Consider the following 22339-nt stretch of genomic DNA (forward strand, 5'->3'; position numbering starts at 1 on the left):
AACAGTGACTTGCTTTATTTTTAAACACATACAAGTAACAAAATGGGCTGAAGAGATGATACTTTATGCAGAACTATACTTTTCTACCAGAATCAGAAAAGTCCTTCACTTCCAGTCAAGCATCAGAATTTGTCAAACAGTTCAGTAGCTAGAAAAGAACAGCATTAACTCATCCATTTTGAATAACCCAGTAAAATTTTAAAAAATACACACAAGGATAAAAATAGTTTGTCTGTATCAAGATAATTTTGGAGCACTGCTGGAATTATGTTAAGTGGAATCTTTAAAGGCTATTTCCAAAATAAAGCGCTTTAGCCCTTCCTCAACTTCTTTCACTATGCTGCTCCTAAACACCTTCCTCTCCTCAAGGAATTTTTCAAAGAGGTAGGTACCCCCACCGACCCCAAAATAATGCACTTTGCTTGCCAAATACACACGGCCATTTTTAGCCAACAGCTGAGCCAGCGTATCATGCAAAGCACTGTAATAGTCGGGGTTATAGATGGTCTCAGATGTGAGAATTAGATCATATTTTGAACAGGGCTTGCTGCTGCTTAACAGGAGCTGGCTGATTTCAGACCACCCTCCAGAGAAAAACCTGCACTTGGTGAGCTTGTCAGGTAGGCACTCTGATTTCTTGCGCCTCTTTGAAGGAGGTTTAATATTCTTTCTGTTATCTTCACTGTCTGCCTTATTGCCATCATTTATACAGTTAGCCACCACGTTAGGCATGGTTATTTCCTCAATCACCGTGCTGTTGTAGTCCTGAAAGTGGACTTTCTCAGCATTTCCCCTTAAGGCAACTATTCCCAGCAGTCCAGCCCCGCACCCAAGGTCCAGCACTGTCTTGTTGGCAAACTGGATTTTAATTTCAGAAAGGAAATCCATCAGATCGTAGGTGCACTCCCAGATTTTCAGTCCTCCCTCATAGACTCCTGGGATGAGATCAGAGTGAGAAGAAACACTTTTTGACACAATATCTTCTTCGTGCCTGCCATCTTGGCATGTCAATTCCACAACAGACGTATTTACATAGTACAGTCCTGATACTGTTTCCAGGACTTTATTTTCCAGAACCTTACTGACATCTGCAGGGATATAGTGCTCCTTGGCAGCTTTGATGCAGGCTTTTTTCTCGGGCAGCCTCATCTCTTGGTGCTCATGTGTTGGAGAACAGGGCTCTGTCTCATTGTGAGCGTTGGGCTCTTTGCTTCCATCTTCATCAGGAAAAAAATTAAATCGAAAATCCATTCTCAGGAATAACAGACTGGGAAGTCGCAGCCAGAAGTACTCATCTAAAAGCAGCGCTGATTTCTCTTTTACTTCTCTTTTGGAGGATGTTTTCAGGCACTTATCGCTGTGGGAACGAGCGCTCGGTGGGCAGCATACCCGCTGCTTTGCCAATGAATCAGGCGAATGATTCCTGCAAACAGAGCAAGCATCTTTACGCAGTACCAAACTGCCAGAACGCTAGCAAACTGATAGCGACATCCTAATTTTCTCTTTTTTTAAAAGAGAGGACAGCTTCTAAACGCATTTTAAGCACCCGCTTCCCCCGGCGCCCGCTCCCTATACCCACCGCGGGCTGCAGCGCTCAGTCCCCCTCCGCCTGGCACACGTGGTTGGGCTTCCGCTTCCATCTGCGCATGCGCACCGCTGGGAAAAAAAGGGGGCGTAGAATACGTACGGAGCGGCCCCGCGGCCGCAGAGGCTGCTGGGAGCGCGGCGCCGAGTTGAGTTTTCCCGCCACCGCTGAGGGGAGCGGAGCGCGTGCCATGTCCCAGACCGACCCCGAGCTGCTCCTGCGGGAGCTGGGCGGCTGGGACTGGGAGCTGTGCCGCAGGGAGCTGCCCGCCGTCCTGCCCCGGCTCCTCATATCCTTCCTGAGGGGTGGGAGGAGGGCGGGACTGCCGTGGGGGGAGCCGGGGGAACCCACACGGGGTACCCCGAGATGGCGGGGCTGCCATGCGCAGTTGAAGCATGGAAGCCTGTGGGTGGGTGCGGGGTTCCGCTGGAAGCGAGTGCTGAACTTCGCCAACATAAAAGGCAAGAAATAGCGTGTGGCTCCTGGAGCGCTTTTAATAACTGCCTCTGTTCCTTCCCACCCCCCCAAAAAAAATTAAAAAAAAAAAATCACGACATACAAAGCACGCTCCCAGAACATAGGAGTGTTCTGATTTGTGGGTGCTGAGCAGCTGTGCTGGTTGTGGAGCATCACTTCGGTTTGTGGGGTGTGCAGCCCGCACAGGGCAGAAGCCGCAGCTGCTTCTGCTGATGCCTTAATCCAGTCTTACTGTAGAACCTGAGTTTCCTTAACACTTTTACTCTATGTATCAAGAGTCCGAAGACTGGACTGAACACATCCGTAAGTAGCAGCCAGCTGGTTGCCTTTATGCTAAGGCTTACTGCGTTGCACTTACATTATAAGTTCTGCATGAGTTAATGAGTTCTGCCCTCACCTATGACCCTTCTGCCCTGAGCAATCCCGCACCTTGTGTGTTACAGGAATCGCACACTGGATACATTTCATAAAATCTCATAAGCTGTGCATGTAAGGCTGCTTTTTCCTTGCCCCTATTTGTGATTTTTAGGCTCTTGAAAGAGGGGGTGATGCCTTTCGTGGTGTTGGCTGTTATCTCACAGATGGTCGAACCCTATGAGCTACTCCTGTGATACCTGAGAATGATCAAGAAATGTTGAGATGCAGCTGTTTAGGACTCTTGCTAACATTCACAGCTCAGCTGTGTGTCAGTGTTAGCCAGCACATCAAACTGTTGTGATTGTAACTATCTGAGATTAAGAATATGGAAATTTCCAGTTGTGTTTAGGTGCCAGGCTATGGATAAACAACTATACTCAGCCTTCAACCAAGTACAGTCCAGTGTGACGCTGTTACTGATGTTTTGTGCATGTTGGAGCCATTACTGTTCTTTTCAACCAATGTGACATATGCAATAAATGACATGTTATGTTTCTTCTCTCAGAATCAGATATCTGATCCATTTCTGTTCCATGCAGTTTCTTTTTTCCTCTGTTCAGTACCTATGTACTTATGACAATCACATGGTTTTCAATAATGTTTTAAAAATGTTTTGCTTTACAGGTGTTTTGAGGATCCTGACTGAAATGTTTTTGCCTCATATCAGCCTTGGAGATTTGGAAGAAACGTTTTTCTCTAAAGTATTACCTAAGGTATGCCACCTTCAATTCAACGTGACATTTTCTGTCAGTACAGTACTGAAAACCTGATTAGAATGCATTGCTTTTTCTTTTGAGGGCTCACTAGAGAATTATTACTTTGCATACAAGCTTGAAATAAATATTTGGCAGTTAAAAGTTTAACAGTGTTGCTGGATTGCTTCTGTGATTTTTACCATTCTTTACAGTGGGGAGAAGATTGAACATTGTCTTATTTTCTCTATTTAATAATAGAATCACTTTTTTTTCCCCTCTTTTTGAGAAGGTTGGGCTTTGTATAAAACAACCAAGGGGAATTTCACTTGAGGCCATCTTTCTTGATAAAAAGCTGAAGAACCCAAAACTTGTATCACAATTTTTGTTGTATTTGTGAGTAATACTTTGAATAAACCTTTAGGCAGTACTGACCTAATGTATGTTCTCTTTTTTGATTAAATGTTATTTTGTGCTGTGGTTGTATTATATTCTTCAGTGCTTATATCTTAATGGTCTTAAAGCAGTGCTGAAATGCCAACTAAAGTTTCAGGCCTCATCTTGTGTATTTAAAGCCTGTAAAAATTCCCAGCTGATTTCCATTTCCTTTCCTGAATGTCCTATGGCAAATTTTAGAGATACAAGAAAAGTGGCTCATAGCATGCATCTCCTGAACAAGGATTACTGTGCCATACCCTGCATTTGCCTGGCATTGTCTATAATTTAGGAAGAATAGATGGTTTTCACATCTTGATATATCATTTTTTTTTATAACTTATATTCTAGAAAGCATCATTTTCTCCCATGAGTTATCTTGGTAGCCTATGAATCCAGTCCAAGGAAGCACGCGGATATAGAAGGGTGTTACTATTTATTATGTTTATAAATAAAATATTTAAGCTATTTGATTTTTTTTTCCTGACAGACTCTACAGTTGTATGATAAATTGATGTATGAACTTTCCAGTGAAGCCAAAGGATTAACTGACCAGAATACAGAGTTACGCAGTACTGTAAGGAATCTTTTACAGGCAAGTCCACAAACTGGGTTTTTTTTTTTTTTTTGAGTGTTTGTGCTACTTGCTAACTAGCTGGTAAAAATGTAATCCAAACATTGCAATTAAAGTTCAGTTAAAGTTTTATGAATTATTTGACTATGTTTAGCCTGCGATGGTAATCAGAACGCAAAGAAAATATCAAATTCTGCATAGTTTCTAATGCAAATTGAGTGCGATTCTCCATATTTAAAGACTGAATGTGGCAATTATTGTTACAGCCATTTAAGAATTAAGATGTTTTCTAAGTAGAGAACAGTAGCAAAAAGAAGTAGGGAGTGGTATCAGAAAAAGCATTCAATTTGTTGATATTTTACATCTTTAATAAACTACTTATGGATGCAAATAGCAATGAACTTTGAATGTCATAAAATCTAGGCGCAATTCTGCTAAGAACAGATGCTTCTGAAATTCTTGCAGGAGTTGAAAAGCACTAATTATGGTTGTTTCTTCTTGATTTAAGACTGTGGTGCAACTCTTGGAAACTCTGACCAGTTGTGTACGGTACATCTGCACACTGCAAGACTGCGTGCCCATGGAGAGTATCCGCACCCTTCCATCTTCTGTTCTTTATGTAATAAAGAACACGTTTACACACTGCAAGGTAGGCCTGTGTTAGAAGGAGAAAAATTGTCTTACTGATTGTTTTCTGGGAGATGATCCCTGTTTCAAAATAATATTGCTGTAGGACTTTTCTATTGCTATTAAATCATTTACAGCATGTACAAGTACAAATGTTATCTTTCATTGGTCTGCCTACCAGTTTGTACTTGGTAGTGGCAGGCATAGACCCTGCTATTTCCAAATTTTGCATCAGTGTCAATTGAACACTCTGCTTATGAACGTAGGTTGTGACATCTGTGCACTTTTGATAGCTTCAGGAGTTTTCAGAGATACAAATGTTGATGAAAACAGTGCTGCTTGCCTTATTTCTATGCATGCTCCAAAGTGGATTGAAAGTTGAAATGAAGACCATCTCATTGGTTACAAGGAGTAACATGTATGAGCTTCTAGATGTAACAGTAATTCCCACTTCAACAGTGAAAATGAAACAAGGTTATTGTAAGGACACAACAGCTTTTGGTGAGCCTTCACTTTCACTGTTCACTTTGTTTCTTACTGGAGCATTTACAGCCAGATTTGAACTCAGGTGCCATACCTTTTATTTAACTATTTTAATTCTGAACTTTTGGGAAATGTTTGGAGTGCTACTTCCTTTGTTCTACAGCTGTACTGTTTTGTTCAGAAATATAATATTGGGTTCATAAATCAAATGCTAGTCCAAAGCCAACTGAACTCACTGGAGCCAGTCAGACTTCACTAACTTGATTAGGCTGTGCAGGTGAATAGTATTTTATATTTAGCAAGCAAGTGTTGGTATCAGAAGCTACAAATCTAGCTGAATATTGAGTAAAAGTAGGTATATCTATGCTTTGTTCTTTTTGAAAGGTCAGTCTGTGATTCCTGAACTTTTTTTTAACCTTGTCTTCCCCATTTCCTATAGGATAGCGAATCAGTGTACTGTGGGAAGCTGCACTTGATTTCTGACCTCCTGCAAGCTGTGTTCAAGGAAACTTATTCTCTTCAGAAACAGCTAATGGAACTGTTTGATCAGATTTCTGTGGGGTCTGCATCTACTGAAGATGACATCTCAGATATGGTGTCAGGTACAAGTGGATCTAGAGGTTCTGTTAGTTTTGCTCAGTCTTTTTTTTCTTTTTTCTGTATAGAAAGAATGTTTGAATCTTAAAGAATGGTTTTGAGTTCAGCTCCTGCAGTCCTGACCAGCCCTTCAGAAGGCAGCATTTTGCTGCTTGAAACCCTGTGTGTGAGATGAGGAATGTTGAATGTGTTTGTTTTGAAAGGGGCATCCCTAAGAACTGAGCCATTCTCCTGATTCAGTGTCAGTGTGGTGCTATTCTCTAGTGTTTGTGGTTGCATTTTGTCTTCATAGCAGAGAAACCTGTCTGTGAAATTATGGCTCTGCTTGAACTCAGTTGTTGCTATTCTTATTTCCTTTGTAGTAATTCACACTGTGCTAGAGATCTGCTCTGTCATTTCCAATATGGACCATGCTCTTCATGCCAATACATGGAAGTTCATAATCAAGTATGTCTATAAATTCCTGAATTTTATTGCAAAATGAGCGGACCATAATTCTATATAACCAGAGTTTCACTAGCTTTACGTCCAGAGTTTCAAATGAAATTGAAATTAGAGAATTCAATTTCTTTGAAAATTTAGCTAGTAAGTAGAATTAAATGCACCATCAGTAAAAACAGGAATCATGCATGAAGAAGTGATACAAGCTTGGCTTCAGCATCTGAAATAGCTTTGTCTGAACAAATAGTCTTAAGAGTTCTGACATGTAGTTTTGTAGATGTTTCTAACTTAAACTGTGCTATCTTGTGCTTTCACCCTACCTGCCTTCTGTGCTTCTGTCACAGCTATGAGGAGAGCAATTTTCTCTCAGTCTGTTTCCCTTTGTATAATCAATGAAAATTATATAAAGGAATATTATATAATCAAATAATATTAAGATGTTACAATAATGAAATAAGCAAGAGAGCTAGGCACAGCAAGACAAAGAGAATAAATAGGATGCTTACCTGCGTTGGGGGCTTGCTCAGGAAACTCCAGTGGAGTGGATCTTCCGAAGAGAGAGAGAGAGATCCTTCCCCCCTGGTAGTCAGCTCTTAAATGGGTCTAGGAGAGGTGCAGCCAGGCTCCACCCCTTCCTGCAGCACAGGTGAATTGCTTTCACCTGTGCTCCCAGGGCTGACTCATTGCTCGCCTCAGGTGATTAATCAGAGGTTCAGGCCGTGACTCAGCAGTATCCATACACACCCTTGTACATGGATGTTGCACAAATTAATGTGGTATAAATTGGCTCAAATAGAAGAATTAGTTGTTTGGATTTGTACTACTTTTGTGTGTGATCACTTGTGACAATTAAACATCTCATTATATTCCTCTTTTAGGCAAAGTCTGAAGCACCATTCTCTGCTGCAGTACCATCTGAAACACAGTAACATCCTCAGTGATCTGTGCAAAGATACTCTGCTTTCTTTTCATTCCAGTTTACAACTAGCTGAGGAAATGAAGATGTCTGACATTCAGGTGAATTAAAAAGCTTCCAAAGCTGCCAGTGAGCTTCTGGAAGATAAATTCACTGTGCTTTGGGTATTATTTTTTTTAAACGTTCTTTTTAGCTCATATGTGGTGGGCAGAATACCTTGTTCTTTTGAAACTGTATGAAAATCAGGCCCCTTGACTTCATTTGTATTGGTACTGGAAACAAATGTCCACCATTTTCTATAGGAGTTTTGTTTATTTCCTAAATTGATGAAATCCCAAGGTCAACCAAAAGATAGCATTTCAGTTCTGAATATTGATATGAAAATGTTGAGACATAATGAAGATTTCTAAAGTTTGTCTCCCATTGCTGCTGAGTTTGTAGAGAGTCAAGTGTGAAATGGGTTTTGAGCACTGCTAGCAATTTAAACTTCCTCTGAATCCTGTTAGTCTGTATTTGAAGTTTTAGACCTTCTCTTTTGGACAGGATGGCACTGACCTCAGGCTATTCCAGAAGACTGTCAAACTGTGCAGATTCTTTGCCAATTCCCTGGTATACTACACCAAGGTAGGTTTTATTATTTGATTTCTCTGGTGGTGTCAGATTGAAGCCAGCATGCTTTAACATGCAGCACAGTCTAATGGTCTGGATGCAGTGTTAATATTAAGAAATGCCACTGTACGATACCAGTTCTGACACTAACTTCTTCCCCTCTTAGTTGCTATGTTTAAGTTTCCTCATTAGTAGAAAAGATGCTGTAAACTGCCCCATTTTTAGAAAGTATTTGAGATAATTTTGCTGTCTAGGAGAAGCAGTGGTGGTATGTTCTGCATCCACTTTGTCCCATGGGGTAAGAGCAAGAGTTTGATTTTTAGCATTCTGACTGGATGAGACAGCCATACAGTGTGTGTCAGAGCATTTAACATGTGGCTGTTACAGCTGTTCTTACTATTTTTGTAAGAACAAGTCTCGAAGTGTCATTATTTTCTCTAAATTATATATGTATATATGCATGGTAATTAAACAATAAGCCATTCCTAGGATGGTCTTGTACTTTTTTTGTGCTGTGGATTGTTAGAACTTGATCCGCTTAGTACTTCACACACTAATATAGCAGAACAGAAAGAAAACATTTAATTGTGTGTTCTATAATTCAAGTACCTTTCAAAATTAATGACTTTTGCAGGAATTTCTTCCTTTCCTGTCTGATTTATGCTCACAGTTGCATCAACTGTTCCTTCAGATATACAGGTAAGTGAAATTCAGAACATCTGAGATTTTTTTCCCAGCTTTACTGTCATGCTTTCAATCTCTTAAATGCTCCCAGAGGGATTCCAGTTCTACCTAAAGCAACAGCTTTTATTTATGTGATGCTTATAAGTACTTCCTTCCCTAATCTGTGAACAGCTTATCGCTTTTCTTTCAAAAGTTTTGTTCTGTTTGTTGCATTGTCTGTATTTCTAATATGTTACACATTTTAAAGCTCACAGAATGTGAAGTTTTCTTTGCAGTGTTTAGAACAGTGGTGAGTTTTGAGCTGAAAGACTAAATACAAAGTTGTAACTCTTAGGCTACAATAGATATTAAAAAATGAGGAGTCTTTTCTCTCATTTATATAACAGTAAGAGTGAGAGCACAAGTTGGCTTTTCTGTAGTTGTTTGGAAAAGTAATGCCACTGAGAATGTTTGGTTTTTTCTTCTTTCCTCAGCAAATTTCCTCCCAGTCTTTATGCTCCAGTGATCTCAGAGGTACATCAAGATGAAATATCACGGGTTTTTCTTGTGGCTCTGGATCCTCTCATCAGTCAGCTTCTTCCCTTTAGCCCTTTTATGGAGCAAGTGCTAAAGGACATTTCAGGTGTGTTTAAAACACAGCTACCATTAGTACAGTGCTATGCAACCATGTGTAAGGAGCCAGAATTTGTATGGTGACATTCTGGACCACAATCTGCACTGACTTGCTTGCATTGTTTCTTTTGTTGTTACTGTGTTATAGTCAGCTGAATTCATAGAATCATCTAATTCAGATGAATTGCCTAGAAGTTCACGTTGCTGTTGAATGCATGTTTTCCAAAGTGCTCAAAATTTGCAATTAATTTGGTTAACAAATCCTATTAATTGTGCTGTTTTGCATGCTTTCATTCCATATTTGCCACTAACTTTTAAAGCAGAATAACCACTTTATGCTGCGGTGTTGATTGAAGCAGACATTTTCCTAATTTTCTTTTTTCTGTGAAAAACTGTATGTCTTCAAAATGAAAGATGATTATCTTTCTGTCATAACCACCTTTAACATTTCTACACTGACCTGCACGTTATAATTCTGGATAGCTATGCAACATTGTGAGAGTTATGATCATCAGTTGCTCCTTCTCTCTGTGTAGGCTTGGCTTGCTTCTCCCACATGTGTGCTGTTGTCTTGTGGTTATCATGACACACTCAGGAGAAAACTTTGGGCACTCAGTGTCTCATCCAGTGCCATCAAAGAGATAGGAAGCACAAGGCACATAGATTGTAATTCTTTGCAGCAATGCTACAGTATTTTAGCTTTTAATGGATAAAGGATATTGCATTTATTTTCACTTCAAACACAATAAACGTTCTGTTTTTATTCTGAGTGTGTCTGTAAGAGACTTTGGATTGTTTTACTGAGAACTTTTTTGCATCACCAGTTCTTCATCTTCTGTTCAATTGCTTAAAAGCTAGTTTAAGCACCATATATATTTACCAGGGTGACACATTTCAAAACCAATTCTCCAGGTCTTCCTGCTGAGCAGCAGCTGCCCCAGTGTCTCCTTCTGATTACCATCATGGACAAGCTGTCTTCTCAGCCTGAAGAAGTGCAGACTCTCTGGAACACAGGAAAACGGTACCAAAAATATTTTCACTGTAATTCCTCACTAGAGGGATCAATCTGTTCTGGCAATGGGGCTCAGATGTTAGGGTTTCCCTCACAGATTTGTAAAGTTTGACATCCTTATGCTGGGAAAAACAGGACTCGGTGTCCTGCTTCAGGACTGAAGGATACAGATCAGAAATATGATGATCACTGTCATCCTTTTCAACACAGGCCATTCTATGATTCTATGAGTATCTTTGTTATTTGGACATGGTTTTAAGTTGAGGGAGGAGAGATTTAGGTTGGATGTTAGGGGGAAGTTCTTTACAAGGAGAGTGGTGAGGTGCTGGCACAGGCTGCCCAGAGAGGCTGTGGATGCCCTGTCCCTGGAGGTGCTCAAGGCCAGGTTGGATGGGGCCCTGGGCAGCCTGGTCTAGTATTAAATGGGGAGGTTGGTGGCCCTGCATGTGACAAGGGGGGTTGGAGATTCGTGATCCATGAGGTCCCTTCCAACTCTGGCCATTCTGTGATTCTGATTCTATTTCAAGAAAGGGATGATACTTAGACTACGTTCAGGACAAAGCAAGAGATATGCATATAATGTTGACACTTTGCTAAGTTAAAGTATTGCATTTTTATGCCTGAATGCTCTAATAGTCTTTGTAAATAGTGTTTGTAAAAGAGGAAAAATATAAATCTAGCATACAAATAAAGGACTGAAGATACTGCCGTAGTTTCTAGTTGAAGACAAAGCATCTGTAGTAGAGATGCTGTTTGCAGGATTTGGGACTTGCCTGTCTGTAACACAACCGTTATCATTTTTCTTCCTTCCCCTCTTCCTCCTCACTCCCCCACCCCCAGCCTGTCTTTTCTCTCAGCTCTTTTCCAGAGTTTCCAGCAATGTTTTGCGGAGCTTTCTCTCCCTGTTTGTTTGCCAGAAGTGATCAGTACAGGACAGCCAGCAGTCCCCATCACCCTGTACCACTATGTCTGCGTCCATCTGTGCTCCTTCATTGCTTCCACACTCCCATCACAATTTCCTCATCTGGTAAGACTGATGTTGCTTATCATCTTTTCAGCTGTTGTGATGCAAAGATAATATTTTTAAAATAATGAGTTATGTCTAATGATGCAGCTGAAGAAATGATTGAGTGTGAAGTGCTTTGACTTCCTCTTCAAAATGCAGGGGTTCAGTTACACACACAGTGTTACCTATGAAGGAAGGGGGAAATAAAGCTGCATACAATTTCTTGAGGAACCTTATTGTTCCTCATTAGGAACCTTATTAGGAATTCTTGTTCTCTTTCCATGGGGATACCAAGTTGTTAAGAAAACTTCAGTGCTTTCATTTACGAGGAAAGGTTTGATTTGTATTTAAGTAAAGCGCCAATAAAATTGGCAAAAAAAAAGTAGCAGTACAGTTGTTTAAATGTGAATATATATGTATGTATGCATACATATATCTACATACACACACACACACACACGTAGCAGTTGCCTTGCAAAGAAGAGATGTGCATCATGAAATATTTTGAAAAGTGGGACATCTTCATCTCCTTGTAATGAATGTATAACAAATGTATGCACATGTTAAATATGTAAAACTAAAGGCATATCTTCTGGGTTAATATTGTAGCTGAGTAGAAAGCGTGGCAATCAGCTGTTAAAACATTTCAGAGTGGATGAGCTGAAAATCCTACTGTGCTAATTAATGGAGTAATAGTAGTAGTAGGCCTGCAATTTGTTTCTGCTTGAATTTAGATGAGTATTTTTTCCTCAGGAGCGTGCTCTGCTGGATGCTGTGCTGGGTTCTAGTATGATCACATCCCTGCTAGCAATGGACTCATGGTGCTTCCTTGCTCGGTAAGAGGTTCTTGTTACAAATCAAGCAGGATTCCACAGATCCAGTTAGTTCTGTTGCATGAGAGAGAATTTTAAGACAAACTTGTCCCAGCATTGAATTATTTTCAAATATAGAACTGATTTGACAATTAGGAACGGAAATAGCTTAGCCATTTTTACATTCATTCAAGGAGAACATACTTCTGTTTTTGATTGCTTTCTGGAGCAGTTCTCAAGTAAATTCTATCTGTGCTTAAATATGTTAGGGGAAATGGCCATCTCTGAGACAAGATGTATGATATTTAATCTGTACAAGTCTAGGAAATACAGACTCACTAACCTTTCTTTCACATTTCAGGTATGGAACAGCTGAACTGTGTGCTCACCACTGTATGGTGATTGCTCACTTGGTAAGAATCAGTCATGTTTGGAATTCAGCACTGGTTCTCATCCTGGTTCTACTGCAAATTTCTATATCACCAAAGATGAGAGTTTAATGGTTCTTATCCAAATCCAGAATAGAGATGTCTTTAATTCCTCATATTGGGCTAACAGTTAGCAAAAGCAGTATTGTGAAAATACAAAGTCATCTAGCTGGTATTCCTGACATGTCCTGCATTGTTTTTTGTAGTGTTACTATTGTGATCTCACGTAGCAATTCTTGGAACATTCAGTACAGAATTCATTTGCTGAGTGGTGATTTTTTTTCTTAATTTAATTAGATTCATTTCCTATTTTCCTAATCCAGATAAAGTCGTGGCCCAGTGAGTGTTATCAGGTCTCAGTCTTGGGTGTTCTGCTGAAGCGCATGCTGTTCTTGATGGCTCCAGATCATCAGGCAAGTACAGCACCAGCATGTGCCTTTAATAAACAGCTTTGAAATCAGAGCCCTGTGTCCAAAGTATGCTCCTCCTGTCCTTCAGAAATGTCAGGATGTTGAGTGCTCACTAGTGTAAATTTGTTAGTGTTAGATCCTAATTTGTGCTTCAAAGCAAGGCAGGCATGTACACTTCTCTATAGTGGTACACTTCTCTAATAGTGACACACAATAGTGTGTCACTGAAGTCCTTTTTTGACTAAGTATGGAAAGAGCACATCTCCCTTATTTACTGAAACTGTATTTCTATCATTGAAATTGTACACAGTACATAAAATCTAATTTGTAGTCATCACTTGTATTCATTTAATAGAGATTATGATGAAGAGTCATGCTGCAATACATAACTAATACCAAGAAAATCAACACAGTAAAAAAAAGAGTATTAAAGTAATTTCAGTACTTGGGAATACACGTCTAGCTTTTCTTTATATATACTTGTGTAGACAGATTGCATCAGCTGCATGGGGTGACAGTAGTGGCTGATCATCTGTTCGTTCACTGTGTTGCTTGTGAAAAGACAAGTAGGCTCCAATTTTGTTGCAAGGTAGTCTTAGAGTAAGAAGAATAACAGCCTGCTTCTGCAGGCTCTTAAGATTCATCGTGGCAAATGTTCAGACTGTTCCTAATGCTTACATGGATGTCAGCAGAACTGACTCATTATTAGTAAAGAGACTGATTACTGCAAGCAAGCCTATTGGTGTATTGCTCTTCAGGAATGAGAGTTTCTCAAATTCTCTAATATAGTCTGTTGGTATGATTTGGGGGTTGGTTTAGCACATTTATAATCCTTCATCTCTTTCTTCTAATATCTGGGGCCATTGCTTCAAGTAGCTGAGAGCATAAATAGCTTAATGGTTCTGATGTCCTATTTCTGGCCGGGAGGTGGCAGTTCTGTAATTTGTTGTTGGGTTTCTTGTTTGTTTTCTGTTTATTGAACAAATGGATTTTCTTAAACTATATCATGTTCTAATATAATATTTATAAAGCAAATAGGAAGTGTTTTCCTTGTTGGCTTCACAGCTTTTTGAGTTATTAAATTCTTTTCTGGTCCCACTAGTTCGTATTATGTTATGAACGAATGAATTTTATATTTTTATTTACAGGTGGAATTTGCTCACAAATTTCTCCCAGAAGAAGTGGAAAACTTGGCTGTGTGGCAGCACGTGTCCCTCAGAGCCCTGAACCCTGATCTTGGGAAGCGAGTGGTGCAGGAGCTCTGCGTGGCAGCACTGGCGCAGTGCAGGCGGTGGCTGAACAGCAAGCGTGCTTGGGGAGAGCTCCAACCTGTGGTAAAGGAGATTTGGTTCTCTTTGTGAAAGGATGTGAATTCTGCGTTAGCTGACCATGAGGAAGCTGTGGCTGTTGCCTCAGTTTTATTCTTCTATCTACTGCACAGCTATTTTTTCTATACCTAGTCAGCAAATGCATACTCAAGAACTCCGATTTTAATGTTTCTTACAGTGTGCAATGCCTTGGGGGCCTTTACTCTGAGGGTGATAGTGGAGATCTTGTGGTTTATTTGTTACTCTAGTTGTTTTTTGCTGTCTGGGTGAGCAGATGTGCTTTTCTTTACAATTTCCAGTTTATATCATGTTATAAAACTACTTCTAAAGTCTGGATGGTTTTGTGTGGAATCAAATCTGAAAGGTGCTCACTGGTCTCCCAGGCAAAAGTGGAGAGTGAGAGAACCCAGAAGTTTCCACATGAAGTACTGGCTGCCAGCTTCCTCCTGGCAGTGCAGCTAACAGCTATAGCACCATCTGAGATCCCACAGAAGTTACAGATGGTTCTCCTCACTTTGGAAGCTTTATTGGCCATGGGGCTGGTGGATTAGCTGTGCTGTACAGCTGTGGTACAACCCATTAGGCTTCTTGCCATCTGGTATCGTTTTAGATACTTACTGTGAACCTGGGGTTTTTGTTTTACTTATCCAACATTTTTTCCTACTAGAATGTTGCCTTTTCTGTCTTGCTGGTTACCTGCAATTTTTCTGGTGATGCTTTGGAGGCAGAACTTCGGGTGTCTATTTTGGGAGTGCTTGGTCAGTTCTGGACTTTCCTTCAGGCTAAGCAGGTGAGAGGATTTACTGTTCTGATAGTGAAAACATGATGTCTGTGGGAGACTGCTGCTGCTGTTACAGCGTGTCTGTTACTAAGTTGTTTTACTTGGGTTGGGCCATTTCTGTAAAGCACAATTCTGTTGTCAGGTGGTTTGTCTAATAGACAGGCTTGTGCTGTAGGAAATGGAGTTTGAGTTTTCCCAAATGCGTGGCTCCTCCCTACTGCATTTGTCACTCGGTTGCAGACTCGCTTAACAAGAAGTCTGAAATACCTCATTCTGATTCATCTCACATATTTGGCCTATGTTAAATGTCTATTAGAAAGTGAACAAAACCCATGCTGATATTGCTTAGCACAGGAAAGCCTGCAGAGCTAGTAACTTTCCTTTCATATTTGAGAACAGGGGGGTAGGGTGATCTCCCCCTTGTGACTACACACCTAACCATTTGCGTCTGCAGCTGGAGTTAAACAAAAAAAGGAATTGTCACAGTTACTACTCCAGATTTAAAAAACAAAAAACAACAAATTTAAAAAAACTAAAGGAGAGGAGTTGAGAAGAGTCAGTGATGTGCCCTCGGGAAAAAGAAGGCTGATAATAGCCTGGATTGCCTCTTGGGAGGAGTGTTGCTAGCAGGCTGGGGGAGGTGATCCTTCCCCTCCTGTAGCTGCACTCCTTCCCCTTCTGAGGCCACTCCTGTAGTTGTGGTCCTCAGTCCAAGAGAGAGGTGGAACTCCTGGAGAGGGTCCAGTGAAGTGCCACAGAGGTGATCAAGGGACTGGAGTGTGTCTCCTGTGAGGAGACGCTTGGGGAGGTGGAATTGTTCAGCCTGGAGATGAAAAGTTTTGGGAAGATCTTATCAATGTACACAAATATAGTAGGGAGGGTGCTCCCTTCTTTACTTTGCTTATATTGGTGAGTGGAGGAAGGGAAAGGGGTTTAAGAAAGATCATTAATAAAAATCTGAGGAAAGGATCTTGAAAAAATACAACTACTTAGAAATATGTATTTGTACTTCTATTTTAATCTTCTCTGCTGCTGCTTATGATGTATTGCTTTAAGTGTGTAGTTAGGCTAAGAATTTCAGGATGCTACTGCAAATTCTTTAGGTATTATTCCATAAACTAAAATACACTGATAAAGCATTTGCTAATATCTTGTGATTTGCTGAAGGTCTCAGATGAACCATGTCTCCAGCAAACGCTGTGTTTATTACTTCATCTTCTGAAGTTTTTCATCCAAGCATTAGACGCTCAACTAATCAGCCAGGTAAAGAAAACAACAAAAAATTATGAGCAATTTACTTCATGAAAAGCTTGTTCTTTGTGATGTAATGACATCTCAAAATTATCCCATGGCTTGGTCTTTATCCCCGCTAGTTTTCCTCAAGCAATAGCACATCTTTTGTTTTCAGTCCCACTTCATAAAATCAACATCCTCAGATTCAACGATTAGACAGAGCAGCATTCATCTGTTATTCTGTTTGCTGGGCTTTGTTTCCTGCAGGTTTTTTCCCTGCTGTCTGCCCTTCGTGATCCCCCCGATCACGTTCGTCTAGCAATGCTGGATTTTCTCTCTTCTGTGGGGAAGGTGTTTATACCACAAGAAGTACAGGTAATAATAATAGTGGTTTTACTCAGTCTTTAGAATTACAGTGAAAGGATGTTCAACTTTTTAAATATAAAAGATCGAGTTAAATACATCCAGATGTACCATGACTTAATAATCATCTTGGAGATTCATTTTTCATTGGCACCCTGAGTGCATGTAAGATGATTGGTTTATTTATTTGCTCATTGCTTCTCACTGGTTAGAAAGGACTTATGTCTGAGCCTCTGAGAAGAAAGCATTTCACCTCCCTTACAGAAATTTGTTGTCAGACAGAGCAGTAGCACTCTCACATCTTATGAACCTGTGCCTTGAGCTTAGACCAATTCTTTAATAAATAAATCATGCTGCTAAGATACAGTTAACTCCTAGTAATTGATAGATATCTGGTCTTTTTCCAGAGGCAAGTTGTACCCCAGCTGTCCTGTTTGTTTGCTTCTCTGCTAGCTGACCAAACCTGGTTGATTCATCAGCGCGCACTGGAGGCATTCAGATGCTTTGCAGAGGTAAGCACAGCAGAACTCTGGATGTACATAGCTTTGGTCATACAGGGATTATTCCATCTTAAACGTTTGCTGCTCTTCACTGAAAATGCTGGATCTTAGTTACAAATGCTATTGCACATAGGTCATCTCCTAATGCAAGTTACCTGTGATTTCAGGAGCTAGAAGTGAATGAAAATGAAATGTTGGCTGCTTAGATTGATTGCAACAAGGATGGTTGTTTAAAATACTTTGTCACCAGAGAATTCTTCTGAGAATGTCACAAAAACATTTTTCTTTGTATATTTCTTTGTTAATATGAAATGTACTAAAGGTCTATTACCCAACATTTCTGACAGGAAACAATCCATGAAGATGTTGTTCCTCAGTGCCTTCATTCTGAAGAAATTAAGAATAAAGTTGTTAATTTTATGGCTAAGGTACGTTGTTGAATCAGTTTACTGCTTTCTTAGTTGCTGTTGCAGATATCCATGATTTATGAGCCTGCTTCACTGCCACACTCACGCAGGTTTTGGCTATGAGTGTGTCCATGCCATCATCTACAGGCAGATTAGCCAAGTGTAAATTAATAAATTGTCCTGTTAAACTGGGATCTGGTTGAACTTTTCTATTTGCTTAAATCAAATGCTATTTCTATGCATGGTGTTCTTCCAGTACTTCTGAATTTTGGTTTCAAATGCTTTGTGTTTCCCTCAAGAAAAAGAATAAATGGCAAAGTTGCAGTTATTGTTGTAGGCAGATAAGGTGTCTATGGAAAAAGACAGCGATTTCATCACACTGTGTTATTTCCTTCTTTCTTTTTTTCTTGGATTAGCTTCTGTAAACTCACACATTCAGATTACTTTCCTAATTGTTCTGATACTCATTAGAACCGCTGAAGGCTGGTAATGACTTCTTGTTGGTTACCTCTCCTGTGGCTTTCTCCCTAGGTAAGGCAAGGCAAAGAGACAACAGAAGCACGTATAGAACGCCTGAAACAAGAAAGGATTACCTGTGGTGCACATTTTATGAAAATGGCTGGAGAACTGGAGTCAACAGGAGAGGTATGTGTACTTCTTTAAACTGCCTTGGCTCTATTGTAGATTTCTGCAATTTTCTGGGGGAATGGGGAAGTATCTGAAGAGGTTCAAGTCAGCTTTTGCTGCCTTCCTTGTTCTAGGAACAAAAGGCTGTGTGCAGTCCTGGACCTCAGTATTACAGCTGCGTGCTCTGTTCTGCCTGTGAGCCAGAAAGAACTCTCATGAGACAAGGGAGTTTCGTGCAGCTTTCCACTTTCTGAGGGTTTCTTGCATTTGGGTGCATTCTGATCACCTCTATAAGGGATTAGAAATGTCTAATGCTTACTTAAATTTGCAGCCTCTGGCAAAACGAGTGTGTCACCCTCCATCTGAGGAGCAGTACAAGTCAGCAGTGGGCACAATGGAGGGAGCAGTGGAGGCTGTGAAGCTGCTGCTGCAGAAAGGATCACCCCCTGCATGGGTTGCAGTGAAACTGGAGGCTCTACACACAGCTATAGCCATCCTCAGAGACAGTGTACGGTAAGGTGGTAATGGGGTTAGAGAGATGCTGAAACATTTCAGCTCTCTGTTGTGAGAGAACTGATGCTTTGTTTGTACCATGGCTGCTGGAGAAGAAGAAAAATGTGACATGAGGTGATGCTCTGCTTTACTGCCAAGTCTTGGTTAATATCCCCAAATGAACTGAAGCCCATCCTTCATACTTACTGTCTGGATGAGCAGTATGTTTTAATGGACACTACTGTGCATCTGAGCTGACCTTTTGTACACTGCCACTGTACAGGTTAAGCTCTGGTGTGATGATAAACGTTTCATGAAATTTTATTTTGAATATTGCTACGTTTGAATCTGTTGTGAAAGTAACAGTTACAGTGAGCAGTAAGTGTTGTGTGTTAATTTTAAAATATGCTTAAAAATAACTTAAGGCTTTATACTGTTCTCTGAACGCTACTGGTTCCACTCCAGACTGGGGTCATCTTTTAAAAATAATCTTTATTCATCACAGTTAAGAGCAGAGAATGAATGTGGCGCTTAAATGGTTTGAGTTGAACAGTCCTTCACCGTGCATTTCCTAGCACCTTTTATGCAATTCATGGAAAGGGTTTTATAAACAGAAATAAATATGTTGTACAGATTCATTTTAAAATCATCTTACAGCTAAAATGTTACAAGGATCAATTTCTAAGGGCTTTCTTGCCAGGAAGGAAAAAAGCAACAAAAATAATAAGCCCAATAAACAGGTAACTCAGAGTAATTTTCATTTATTGTCATCAGTTTTTCAGAGCAGAGATGAGTTTTGCTTGCACCACCAACCACTTAGCCTCCATCAGCATGTCAGCACCAACACACCTATCCTGCTGTTCCTCTCTCCAGTAGCAGTGACACACACTACAGCTGGGCCTATTGCTCGAGTGCAGGCCTCACCACCCTGCATTTTTTGGCACAGACTGGAAAGGAGCATCCATTAGAAGGGATTGGGCCCCTGGGATTTTGCTGGCTGCTGCAGCAAGTGCCTGCCTTTTCACAAAAGCAGTGCTGAGGTACTTATCCATTATATTGTAGAAGCAGCAACTTCTCTTACAGATTCCAACACAGCATAAATTGCCTTTGTCTCTTTCAATCCCATTACCAGTTAGCATCATCTTCCCAGTTCAACTCGTCTTCTTCACCCCAGCCTGCAGCTTCAGCCTAGAATCATGTAAAATTATTAACATTAAGGCACATGTGCTGTACTTCTGTTCTTAATACAGCTACAGGCAGTAACCAGACCAACTTGTGATGGCAGAGCAAGACATTTTTCTTAAAGAGAAAGGCATCCTTTTCCTTGCCCTTTGAGCACCTGGGCTTTATACAGAAAGCCCCTCGTAAAAACCAAAAACAAAGCACTGGAGTTTACAGCTTTTCAACTTAAAGGACTTCTAACTGTAAAAGGAAACACTTTAAATACAAGGAGTTTCTTATGGCTTCCTCCTAAACTTAAATCATGCTTTGTTTCTATCAAAACCACTTTTCGTTAAGAACAGGATGCTATAAAATAGACTTCTTTCCCTTCCTCTTAGGAAACAGCTGTTGTCCTGCTGTATTCTAGCACTCTGACTTTGATCTCATTCTCAGCTACTCCAAGAGCACTGTCTGCACTACAATAAGTGGATCCCATAAAATGAGGTAGATATCACAACAGAGCATCTAAAAAATCAAGTCTCTCATTTTCAAATGTTGTAAACAACCTCAGTTTAGACATAAGGCTCCTCTCCTCATGCTACCACTGTGCTAACTCTCCCAGGGCTAAATCAGCAAAACAACTTGAAGTCAAAATCTATTCCCTAATGGAGGTACGTAGAAGCCTGTGCAGCCCTAGAGCTGGGGCTAGATGGATTTATCTGCTTACCCTGAAAGGCAGCTTATAAAACTGCCTCATGGGTCTATGAATGGGAGAAATGCCTCACCTAATCCTTCCAAAAAAAAAAAAAAAAAGGCTCCAAAAAGCTTTTCTCTATTATTTCAGGTATTATTTCTTCACTCTTTCTTCTGGAAAAACCTACTAGCATTGTAAATAGCCACCAGCAACAGAGTCTTGAATATCTTTTGTGCTTAGAAGCTCCTTTCTCTCAGTGCTTAGGGCCACGTTTGTTCAGCAGACAGTATGCAGTCTTATTTCACTTCCCCTGTCTGATAAAAGACTCACCCTACAGCCATGTAGGGTCCTAGCATTCAGGATACAGCAGCACAAATTAAGAACAGGAGTTGTATACTCCTAAAGTCATTGATTAAGGAATTCTAAGTTAAATCTACTTCCTTACTGTTTCTTAACATGGCTGCCTTGCTGCTCTAGCAGCCCATGGAATTACCCAGTGCCTGATAAGAGGCATCATCCAGAACTAGATATCTTGTATTCACAGGCAAAGACTCAACTGTACAGCCCTGCATTGCTGATACTTCCTCAGGCTATCAGCTGTATGATATATGATGTATGATATATGGAGCCTGCTGCTTCCACAACAGTATGTTGTGCAATGTATGTGCTTTAAAATCCTCTCAAATGTGCATTTGTTTAAACCCCACTGTCTATTAACTCTTACCTCAATAACATCAACTGCTGCAAATTTGGATGAAAACAGCGCATTCTGGGAGGCACATTCTCTGCTGGATTCTGCACCAGGGTGACTGGGAACAACTGCTTCTGTCCTTGCTTCAGGTAAAATCAAGACTGCTGAAGAAGGTTTAATGTCTGGTATCATGTCAGCAAACCAGTCCAGCTCGGGGTCTTGCACTGGTTTCCTCTTCACTTTGATGGTGAATTCTTCTCCTAGGCCAGACTCCAGTGAAGACTTCAATCTTTCCTCTAAGGTCTGTTTGGGCAGCACAGTTTTTTCTAGTTGTCCTTGATGGTCCCATTTGTCATTGTTCCAGCTGTTCCCAGGGGGGGACTTTGTCGAGGGATTCGCTTTGAGGCTTTCCAATTCTTTGCTCTGTTGGTGGGTACCCAGTAGAGTCCTCCGCATTTCAGCTGCATCAGCTTGTGTCACAGTGAGGCAATTTCCTGAGGTCAGGTCAGTATGAGGGCTGCTGGGCTCAAAGTCATCCCAAGGCTTCTCATCTACATCACGTTCAACAAAATAAGGTCCTGTGCTGCCCTGTGGTTTTTGGGGCTGAATTTGGATGTTCACAGTTTTCTCAGTATCTGTCTCCTCTGGCTCACTCCAGTCTGGCCATTCCTCTGCTGGCTTTTCGGAGGTAGTTAAAGAGCTCCTGCTGCTCCCAGGAACTCCATTCAGGGGGAGCTGAGTGGCTTGCTCACCTATGGAGGATAAAGGTGTTATATATTCATTTCAGAAAAGCAAGTGTGGTGACGAAGTTGACATCACCAGTGGCACCTGGCATGGACATAAAGCAGCTGGCAGTTCAGAAAGTAATGGCAATTGCAAAGATGTTTCAGCACTGAGCTCTTCTCAAATTAGAAAGCACAGCTATCTTCCTGTTTGCAAAGTGGGGAGCATTAAAAACTGGCAGCTGGCAGACATCATTAAATGATTGAGAAAAGGCCATTAAAGGACTGAAAAATGGCCATAAAAGCAAACAGTGTCAGCTTCTGGGGTCAGAGAACGAGCTGACCTACAAATAATCACAGAGGCAACAGTCTGCAGGAGGGTATCTGCCATGTTGTGGAGAGGTGAAAAAGCACAGCAGAGATTCTGTGCTGTGGAAACACAAAAATCCAAAGCAGGCCAAGCATCAATGCATATAAATCAGATTCCCAAAAAACTATTCCCTAGAAAGTCAAGGGTCACTTG

General features: G+C 40.7%; 3 protein-coding genes across 7 annotated transcripts in view; 1 reads left to right on the plus strand and 2 right to left on the minus strand.

Moving 5' to 3' along the window:
• On the minus strand, positions 1 to 1648 carry METTL18 (methyltransferase 18, RPL3 N3(tau)-histidine). Its single transcript, XM_031595667.2, has 2 exons — positions 1580 to 1648; positions 1 to 1423 (listed from the first exon to the last, which is right to left on the minus strand). Exon 2 carries the CDS (start codon positions 1249 to 1251, stop codon positions 271 to 273), a length of 981 nt encoding a protein of 326 aa, XP_031451527.1. The 5' UTR covers positions 1252 to 1423; positions 1580 to 1648; the 3' UTR covers positions 1 to 270.
• Positions 1589 to 22339, plus strand: part of FIRRM (FIGNL1 interacting regulator of recombination and mitosis) — a 22746-nt gene continuing 1995 nt past the window's right edge. Inside the window, exons 1-25 of one of the 3 annotated variants that reach the window (XM_031595669.2) lie at positions 1592 to 1873; positions 2325 to 2365; positions 3104 to 3192; positions 4097 to 4201; positions 4689 to 4829; positions 5730 to 5892; positions 6250 to 6334; positions 7207 to 7345; positions 7788 to 7868; positions 8488 to 8552; positions 9011 to 9159; positions 10062 to 10170; positions 11002 to 11188; positions 11921 to 12003; positions 12341 to 12392; positions 12731 to 12820; positions 13966 to 14151; positions 14813 to 14935; positions 16094 to 16189; positions 16427 to 16534; positions 16930 to 17034; positions 17370 to 17450; positions 17961 to 18074; positions 18388 to 18569; positions 19331 to 19424. In XM_031595669.2, the coding sequence (XP_031451529.2) occupies positions 1647 to 1873; positions 2325 to 2365; positions 3104 to 3192; positions 4097 to 4201; positions 4689 to 4829; positions 5730 to 5892; positions 6250 to 6334; positions 7207 to 7345; positions 7788 to 7868; positions 8488 to 8552; positions 9011 to 9159; positions 10062 to 10170; positions 11002 to 11188; positions 11921 to 12003; positions 12341 to 12392; positions 12731 to 12820; positions 13966 to 14151; positions 14813 to 14935; positions 16094 to 16189; positions 16427 to 16534; positions 16930 to 17034; positions 17370 to 17450; positions 17961 to 18074; positions 18388 to 18569; positions 19331 to 19424 (2895 nt within the window). In that variant the 5' untranslated portion in view covers positions 1592 to 1646. Of the gene's footprint in view, positions 1874 to 2324; positions 2366 to 3103; positions 3193 to 4096; positions 4202 to 4688; positions 4830 to 5729; positions 5893 to 6249; positions 6335 to 7206; positions 7346 to 7787; positions 7869 to 8487; positions 8553 to 9010; positions 9160 to 10061; positions 10171 to 11001; positions 11189 to 11920; positions 12004 to 12340; positions 12393 to 12730; positions 12821 to 13965; positions 14152 to 14812; positions 14936 to 16093; positions 16190 to 16426; positions 16535 to 16929; positions 17035 to 17369; positions 17451 to 17960; positions 18075 to 18387; positions 18873 to 19330; positions 19425 to 22339 lie in introns of those variants that run through there. The other 2 variants (XM_090146066.1, XM_090146067.1) reach the window with 2 other exon arrangements.
• SCYL3 (SCY1 like pseudokinase 3) overlaps positions 19021 to 22339 on the minus strand; it is a 13979-nt gene continuing 10660 nt past the window's right edge. For all 3 annotated transcript variants that reach the window (XM_090146069.1, XM_031595666.2, XM_031595665.2), the window contains 2 exons: positions 21128 to 21846; positions 19021 to 19736 (listed from right to left, as the gene is read on the minus strand). In XM_090146069.1, the coding sequence (XP_090002195.1) occupies positions 19674 to 19736; positions 21128 to 21846 (782 nt within the window). In that variant the 3' untranslated portion in view covers positions 19021 to 19673. The remainder of the gene's footprint in view (positions 19737 to 21127; positions 21847 to 22339) is intronic.

This window comes from Phasianus colchicus, chromosome 9 (genome assembly GCF_987193195.1).
Source record: "Phasianus colchicus chromosome 9, bPhaCol1.hap1.1, whole genome shotgun sequence".
Taxonomy (NCBI): Eukaryota; Metazoa; Chordata; class Aves; order Galliformes; family Phasianidae; genus Phasianus; species Phasianus colchicus.